The 8,643-nt window shown below is 40.1% G+C and overlaps 1 protein-coding gene across 2 annotated transcripts in view; it reads left to right on the top strand.

The window, feature by feature from the left end:
• Positions 1-7,979, top strand: part of kiaa1462 (KIAA1462 ortholog) — a 47,645-nt gene extending 39,666 nt beyond the window's left edge. For both annotated transcript variants that reach the window (XM_015375534.1, XM_015375533.1), the window contains exons 4-5: positions 1,809-5,311; positions 6,876-7,979. In XM_015375534.1, the coding sequence (XP_015231020.1) occupies positions 1,809-5,311; positions 6,876-6,910 (3,538 nt within the window). In that variant the 3' untranslated portion in view covers positions 6,911-7,979. The remainder of the gene's footprint in view (positions 1-1,808; positions 5,312-6,875) is intronic.
• The last annotated feature ends 664 nt before the right edge of the window (positions 7,980-8,643 follow it).

Here is an 8,643-nt window from a genome sequence, read left to right as displayed (position 1 = left end):
AACGGACACGCAAAAAAATCCGATTTCACAAAAAAATCGGAATTGAGCATTAAGGCCTGCAGTGTGAACGTAGCCTTTGATCCATCAATGTGGTCCCAGTGGAAAAGCTCACACCTTTGTTCAAATATTTGATTGTCCAGTAGCAACAACAATTGATGGATGTTAAACAAAAAATAGCTAACAGTAAATACCCTCCAGAAGGGGTCAAGTAACAAAGTACAAATACTTTTTAGGTTTACTTTACACCATTACTTATTTTTCTTCCTACTTCTGACTTCTACTCATTATATTTTCACACAAGTATCTGTACTTTCTATTCCTTACATTTTTAAAACAAACATTACACGTTACTCTTTTCTTCGGTTTAATGTTTATAAATATTTATTTCACCTCATGTGCGCCATCCAATAGAGATCATTGGCTCCATCCACATCTAGTGAAAACTAGCGTAATTGGATGAGATATATAACGCAAACACTCATTGGTTAGCTAAAGGAAATCATCAGAAGCAAGCAGGTGTTCTTCAAACTGTAAACGTGAATTGTCTATGCCATTGCTACAATTTTGGATTCAGAAAAAGATGTCGAAATTTCTGAAAGGTCGGACACAGGCGAGAGCGTATCGGGAGATGGAGACGAGGCCAAAAAGACCTCCCTCATCCTTGGCCCTATCTCAGAGAATCTTTGGTAAAAGTCGAAAAAATAAGCTTTCAATTCATATAGTGGCATCTGGCTGTTTTTTTAAAGGTTACTTTATACTTTTATACTTTCAGTAGTTTTTAGCACATGCTTTTTCACTTTTACTTGAGTAAATAGGTTGATTTGATACTTCAACTTTTACCAGAGTGTTTTTAAAATGCAGTATCTATACTTCTACTTACGTGACAAATGTGTGTACTTTTGACACCACTGATACCCTCTATAAAAATTTTAGGAATGAGAAGAAGAAATACCAGAATGCATTGGGGAATACACTGTCTCTTCAACAGAACTTAGAACAAGCCTAAGAAATAGAGTTGTAGATATATCTAATGGCTGTTCCTGAGTTCCTTTGAAATTTAAATCCTGGTAATTGTTAGTCTGGGATCACCAGCCAAATGGCAGCAAACTTCCCTGCAACTCCCCTCCAGCTTCCAGCCACTGGCCTTCTAAAGGAAGTGCATTTTTTTAACTCTGACTCCACCCTTTCGCTGAATTACAGGGTCTGACCAAGAGATGACGCTTCTCTTTAGATCTTTATGTCCACAAATCATGACAGAAAGAATATTTTAGTACAAAGATTGATGTTTAAAAAGGAATTGTAGAGGACCAGCCAAGGACCAACCCAGGGCCCATCAAGGAAAGTGGGGAAATTTTGAATGGCTACTACCGTAGCAAACCATGCTGCCGCCTTACCCACCCCCACTTTGTTTAAAATGTTGGACCAGCTCTGTTTGCTTTTCTTATTAAGCGGTTTTACCGACTGTCATTTAGTGTTACATAACCCCACAGCTGAAACATAAGTCATTTAACTGATTCAAAACAAAGCTCAAAGTTAAAGATGGTGTCAAACATCCTTTACTATTTGTTTAATTCACAAGAATTACAATAACTGTTGTGATCAAAATCATCTGTGATATGAACCTGCTTTAGCAAATCTTTTAGATGACAACAATGCCAGTAGTAACGAGATATGTATGAGTTTGTTTTATAAAAAGAAAGCACTGTTCCTCACTGTTCGACTGTTGACCAAATAAGGTATTTGAGAAAAGAAAGACAGTTTTTATGTTACTTTGGTCTTTGTGTAACCTTCTTTTCTTTGACCTTTAGGTACAGAGGGGATATGTATCCTCAGATACAAGTGGCTCCTGATGGAACTCATTGGTTCATCAGGCATCCTGCTTGTTCCTGGCCCAATCCCCATAGAGAGAGAAGTACATCCACCCAGAAGCAGCTATACCCTGTATATTCAACCCAGGAGCGTTCAGGAGGGGGAGTTCAGTACATCTCATTTGATGATCCTCGCATCCGTCACATTTCGTCAGCTTTGGGTGGTAACTCCTTGACGGACGCTGACAAAATCCGCCACATTCGTAATGAGCTTCCCAGTGTTACCGTGTCGGAGCCTGCCCCCGACGACAGTGCCTTCTTGCCCCCGCCACTGGGGCCTTTTATTTCAGCCAAACTGGCAGATGAAAACAACCAGACGTCTTCTAGCAACTTGGAAAATGAAAATAAAAGGTGGCGAAGTGATTTGCACAAAGAAACTATAAGTAACTTCCGAGCACCCGACCAAAACTGCAACAATAGACATCTTGAAACTCTACCATCACCTTTATCCCCTTCCTCAGCGTTTCAGCCCCCCTTAACAAGGACCTTTTCTCGTCAGGGGTCTAGTTCAGACCAGGTATTTGCTGAAACCATCACGCAAGTAAAGACTATTTTACCAGAGTCAGGCCAAGAAATCCACAGGAACACCAAGAGGAGAGTGAGTGAAACCATCTTTTGCCTTGTGAGTGTCCCGGTTCACACACCAACAAACATTAACAAAGGCTTAGCAGCTGATCAGAACAACAATGAGGCAATGCCAAACCTGACCGTCACGAAAACAGACACTTTTGCTGTAGGTCTCAGAGAAAGCCCCAACATCCGTAGCAAGTCTGTAAATGAGATACCTATCAAATCATGCTACTCTCGCTATCACACCACCAGCACATCCTCAATGAGGAATTACAAGAGAGCACCTCTCAGAAAGGAAGTCATAGATGCTTGGGTACTTCAAGCAAATGAAGACAAAGAGGCGGGCTATGGTGGGTCTTGGCCTGGAAACCAATACCGTAATCAGGAAACTCAAACAGGCTCACCTGTGACAGATTTTAAAAGTCAAGAAAACCAAAGCCCTACCAGGGGACAGGAGACTCTCCAGTCAGTCTCAGATACCATGGATATTGATAATGGGACTGATAGTGCCTCCTCTTATGGTTACCCAATGACGGGTCAAAAAAACCTTCATCCATCCAGTAATAGCGCCTTTTCACGTCTCAGCCTAAGCCCATCAAAAACGCCATCCCTTCAGCACACACAACCGGACATATCCTCCCCTACCAAGACACAAAATAAGGGAGAACATCAATTATCTTCTCCGAAGAAGACCAGTCCACAAGAAAGTGAAGAACAATTGGTTTTTGGGCAGTTTCTCTTAAAACCTGTAAACCGACGACCCTGTGATGCTATTGGTGAATTGGAGACAATTAATAAAGAGATGGAAGACACAATAAGCAAGAGACCAAATGTGAGTAAATTTAAAAAGGACTTTGGCAGTGTTGACGAAAAGCTAGCCTGGATTAAAACAGGAGCAGATTTCCCTGATGGTCCAGAACCTGGTCGGGAAGCAATTAGTCTTCCCCCAATGCACATAGAAAAGCCCAAACACATAAAGCAGAGATCAAAGTCCTTTGCCTCTGGTGCTGATCTGGAATCCATGGAAATTAGTAGAACTTTATTAAAGCCACAGGGTAAAAACATGCCAGTAACAGGTAAACAGTCCCCGCTTCTCAACCCAGACCACAGCAACAACTGTCATTTGTCCTTTGTTCTCTCAAATTATGAGCCAAACCACCTCTATAGGCAGGACATCCCAGTGCCTCAAGAGTCATTGTTGAGGGACGTTGGGCTAACTGTCTACACAGAAACACCTGGTGGTCCCGGAGAGCCTATGCAGCGCTCACTCTCTGTCCCATCCCCACTCAGTCATAAAGGTCATAGTAAAGCACTCATAAAAACCAGTAGCAGTTTTGAGCACAATTCAAAAGAAGAACTTGATCATAAGTCAAAAGGACACTCGAAATCAGATCTCTCTCTGTTGCAGGGTGAGGCTAAGGTTTATGGAAAAGAGAGGGAACATTGCATATCACCTAAAAAAGGCAGTTCACTACATATTACAAGACAGACAATGGAGGTCTCGTATGTGCTTGTAGATGATTATGGGGATGAGAGATATGCGCTCACTGAACCTCTTACCTACAATAACGACTCAACAATAGCAGATAAGCACTTAGAGAGCCTACTTATTCAGGAAAAGGCCAACACTTTGCCTGCAGAGGACCTCAGCAACCTATTCGAAGTCAAATGTGCTAAAGGTATCCCGGAAAATGAGTCAATAGAGGAGAGGGCTGCACGGATCTTGGGTATTTCAGTTCCAGTAGAGGCATTATGTGTGGCAGACAATGATGAGCCTGACATAGACACTATTATGACTGAGAACCAGCAAAGTCTAAATGAAGAAACACAGTATGTGAAAAGAGAGTTTGAGCAAGTCAATGAGGATTCCTTGACAGTCAAAGATACAGATTTGCAAGAGATTGAAGAGGTAGGGTTAGGTGTGGCACAAGGGGATGAGAACAGACTGAAGCACAGCAGGGATCATAGTGATGGCCTCGAGAATCAGGATCCAGAAATTCCATCAGTTCTAGAGATTCCAGAGTTCCCACCAAGTAAGCTTCGCCTGTCCCTTCCCGTCACCCCAGACGAGACGTTATCACTCAGCATATGCAGTGGGGAGAACAAAGGCAGAGGCGGAACGGGCAAACTTATCGAATCTCTGCAGGATAAGCTGAATTGTTCTGCAGCTTCTTCTGCTGCAGCTTCAACTGGCTCCACTACAGACAGAATGGCACGTTTCAAAGAGCTTGACTCGGTGTCTAGAATAAGACGCCTTAGCCTGAAAAGTCCCGATTCTGTAGAGGAACCTGAAACTAAAGAAAGAGAAGACCTGACTTTGGAGGTTTGTAAGAAGACTGAGAATGTTGTTCAGCGAGGATGTAAGGAGGAGGGGGAGCTGGAAGAGAACAGAAATAGAACTCAGGAAGAGGATAACCTGGACGAACATGTCAACTTGGGAAATCTTGAAGAACCTCAAGAAGTAACTGATGAGATGTCTAGGGAGGAGCTAATACAGGAGGAGGAGGTACGGGTCTGTGAGGTGAGCGGTGAAACTGGACAAACAGCAAGCAGTATGCCGAGTGAAGAGAAGCATTTTAAACTCGGAGTTGAGGAGAGAATAATGGAATTAAGAATTGTGGAGGACAATGAAAAGACCTTGAGGAATGTGAAAGAGGAACATAACCCAGCATTGGTCTGTAGACCTGAGACCACTCAACATGCAGAGGGAGGAAAGTTACCGATACCAAAGCAGCGCACCAAGCTCCAGAAACCTCCTCTGCTCCCCAAACCCCGCAGCGTTCCCAAGAGAGAAATAACTCTGCCTCTAAGCTTCAGTGCAGGGACCTGTGGCACCTCTGATATGGAGGATGAAGAAATGCTCTCTGGCTCAGGTGAGTGTAAAATCATTAAAATATTATCTTTTTCCCTAATGTATCCCCATTATATAAATGTTCTGTTTTTTAATGATACTTATGCATAATGTTACACATTTAAAATATGTTGCTTATTGGGTTTATTGTGATTGTTAAAGTTGGCTGGCAATGTACTTCAGTTTAGCTGCTGTTTCTAAAGTAAACTTTGCTTTTTGCTCCTAAAATAACAAAATAAAATAATAATGGAGCTGACAAAATTCCTGAATATCCTGTAGATGTGCCTTCTGCCCTGCCACTTTACCTGAAAAGCAGCCCCATATTATCAGGGAATCTGGAAATCTGAGTGTGTTCCTAAAACAAAGCAGTAGCATCATAGTAGATCATAAAAAAATGGCTACGAACAAAGGACAAAAAGTAAAAACTTCAGGATTGGTTTTATTTATATTTGAGACAAAACCTGGATATTTTCTGATGTTGGAAAGCAAAAACAAAAAAGTTTTCCTCAATAATAGGCCTTAATTATGAACTTTAAAATACAACGTTCTCCGTAGCATGAAGTCAGGAATTTGTAAGACAAAAATTAATTTAAAATATGATTAATTTAAAAAATATATATTTTCTGGGTAGATTGCTGTTGGTTAAAAGCCTATGTTTCCAGGAAGCTAGGAAACTTCCGGCAAACCAGTAAATACGTTAGAAAAAAAGCAATTTGCTGTGGTTTTTAGCAGAGTGACAATGTGCTAATTAGGGGTGTAAATAATAATAGTTTTGCATCGATGCATCGATCCAACGGCCGACGATCCAATGCATCGATACCTCTGCAAGAGTATTTGTTCAGGTTTTTTAACGCGGGGGTATTATTATTTTTCAGTGAATGAGGTTTTCATAGGAATAGGTGGAGTGCAACTTTTCTACTTCTGTTATTTGCTATTGCTGTTATCAGCTTTCATTGATTTATTTCATATTTGAAACATTGTCTAGCCTGTAAGGTGTAAAAAAAAAAAAAGAAATGAACCAATTAATCGAATCCAATGGTATTGTGGTGAATGCTAAATAAAACACTACAGGAACGTTTTTTCTTTACGAAACTTTTTTTGGAACGTCATTGAACAGCGCTGACGACCCGGTGAGTAGCATATTTTAAAAAAAGAACGTTTAAGGTTGTTTTAAGGACATTATCGGACATGCACAATGGAAGCCATTCTGAAGCAGCCAGGGGGGGATTCTGCATGAGCCAAATATCAGAGACAGGACCAATTGTCAAAATTTTGGTGTCGATCATTTGATTTCATCCTGGACACTACAGAAAATGGGCTAAAAGTGTTAAAAACCGGAATTCTCCTTTAAATGCAGAGGTATTTTCTGCAATGTGAGATCAATAAAGTTCAATTATTATTAAACACAAACATGTTCATGTTAATGTAATGAAATGAAAACATATCTGATCTTTTTTAGTTGAGTTTAGTATTGACTCTTAGAGCTAAACTGACTCCAGCGGCAAAGAAAACAAGTCTTCCTTTCAGGTCCAGTTTGGTTAAACTCTGCCTCTCACTTCTCCTTCTCTCTTGGTTTTTCTCATCAGACTCGTACGACCCCAGTCGAGTAGAGAGGGTGTGACCTCTGCCCACTGCCTTCACCACTGTGGAAATCCTGTCTTTCTCCTGTTAACAGCTTTTTCCACCAACAAAGACCTCCATTTCACCCCATGGCTCAGTCAACTCAGCCCCTCCCATTCCAACACCTCCCTGAACTGACCGTCCTGGTGCTGCAAGAGAATTTTTTTTTACAGCTAATAAAAAAGCTACACCGGGTGCTGGTTCTTTAGGTCATCTCAGCCGTGTCACCCCGTTGTCTTCGCCTCCAGACTACTTAATGTTCTCAAGCGAGCCGATTCACCCTCGTCTCAGAAGTCATCTTTCTGTTTGGAAGAATGTGTGTCATTATTCCCGTCTGCACTTCTCGGGAGCTTCCGCGTCCAAACCTGAATGTAAGAGTGCTTCTGTTTATCAAGTGAGCAAAAGAAATGTAACAGAAAAAAAAAAGAAAAAAACACAAGGTGACAGTATTGCATTACAATCAGTATTACCCTACACCAAATGTAAATAAAAGAGTTATATGATTTTATTAAGATGATAAAAAAAAACATTCTAACACAATAAATTGAAATGTATATTTTCTTATGTATGTTGAGAGATTAGATTTGTTTTTCAAAGTGTAATCCTTATGTGTATGAGCAGTAATGAAACTCCTAAACTTGTTTTTGTTCTTTTTTTTTATTTTCCTCCTATACCTGTTTGATAGAGAATGTACTAAAAAGAGTTCGGTTTTGCAAAGAGAAACACTGTGGTCCTTGAAAAGTTTCACTCCAGAGCAATATAGTTGTCATATATACGGAGCGTCTGGGAAATAATTCCAGTAGTAAGTCGATTTCAAGGAGTTAATCTCATTTCCTTTGAAGCTCTGCCTTTAGGTACAAGTGTTAGATTTGCACTGCAGAGAGATTATAGGATTGATGTTATTCCCAAACACCTGGTAATCTCCTCACGTTCTCGGAGATTACACTCCCCTTCGCCTGCTCTCAGCATCAGCAGCCACACTGTGTGTTTAAAAAAAAAAAAAAAAAGTATTTTGTTAAAACCGCATACTGTTCCAAAACTCCTCCCATACGTATTGTGCTTCATTACTGTTCTGCTGAGAAGTTGAATTACATGCTATCTTAATTTTGGGCTTTTAATTATTTATTTAAACCACTTTTTTCCATAAGGAATGATTTTATGGTAAATATATTCAAATATTAAAGAAATAAAAGAGAACTTATATCAGACACAAGGGTCTTATGTTTGTATAGGCTTCAAATAAATCAACTAATTGGTAAAATTTAGCTTGGAAACCTTAAACACAGCTCTACAAAAAGTATTATGGCATAATTCTGCCGAAATATTCTACATCTGGGTCAGGAATGGTTGAGAATCATTCTTAAATTCTGTTCGAGTTGAAAAGTTAATTAAATGTCCTTTTTTTCACTTTAAAACTAGCCTTGCTGTGTTTGACTATATTGTCATGTTAGTTGCGGTTTTATTAGAGGTACCTGTGAATAATTTGGAGGTATCTCTTTCCGTTTTCCATCTGTTCTGTGTTGCATTAGTTCCACTTTCTGCAGAACGGCCTCCATGACGGACAGCTCAATGCCTAACAGGTGGTATGGAGTTTATGGAGTGCATTTTGTTCCAATTATTATAGCGAGTAAGGAACACATTTTGTAATGAAATTGAAAAGAAAATGCAGTCCAGAAATTTTGGAAAAAAGTTTTGAGAGTAACACCTGTTTTCTTAGATTTTGTCTAATCAACA

The sequence above is a fragment of the Cyprinodon variegatus genome, unplaced genomic scaffold, assembly GCF_000732505.1.
Source record: "Cyprinodon variegatus isolate N-32 unplaced genomic scaffold, C_variegatus-1.0 Scaffold120, whole genome shotgun sequence".
In the NCBI taxonomy this organism is placed as follows: domain Eukaryota; kingdom Metazoa; phylum Chordata; class Actinopteri; order Cyprinodontiformes; family Cyprinodontidae; genus Cyprinodon; species Cyprinodon variegatus.
The sequence above is the reverse complement of the archived record's forward strand: the minus strand, read 5'-3'. Positions and strand labels throughout refer to the sequence as shown.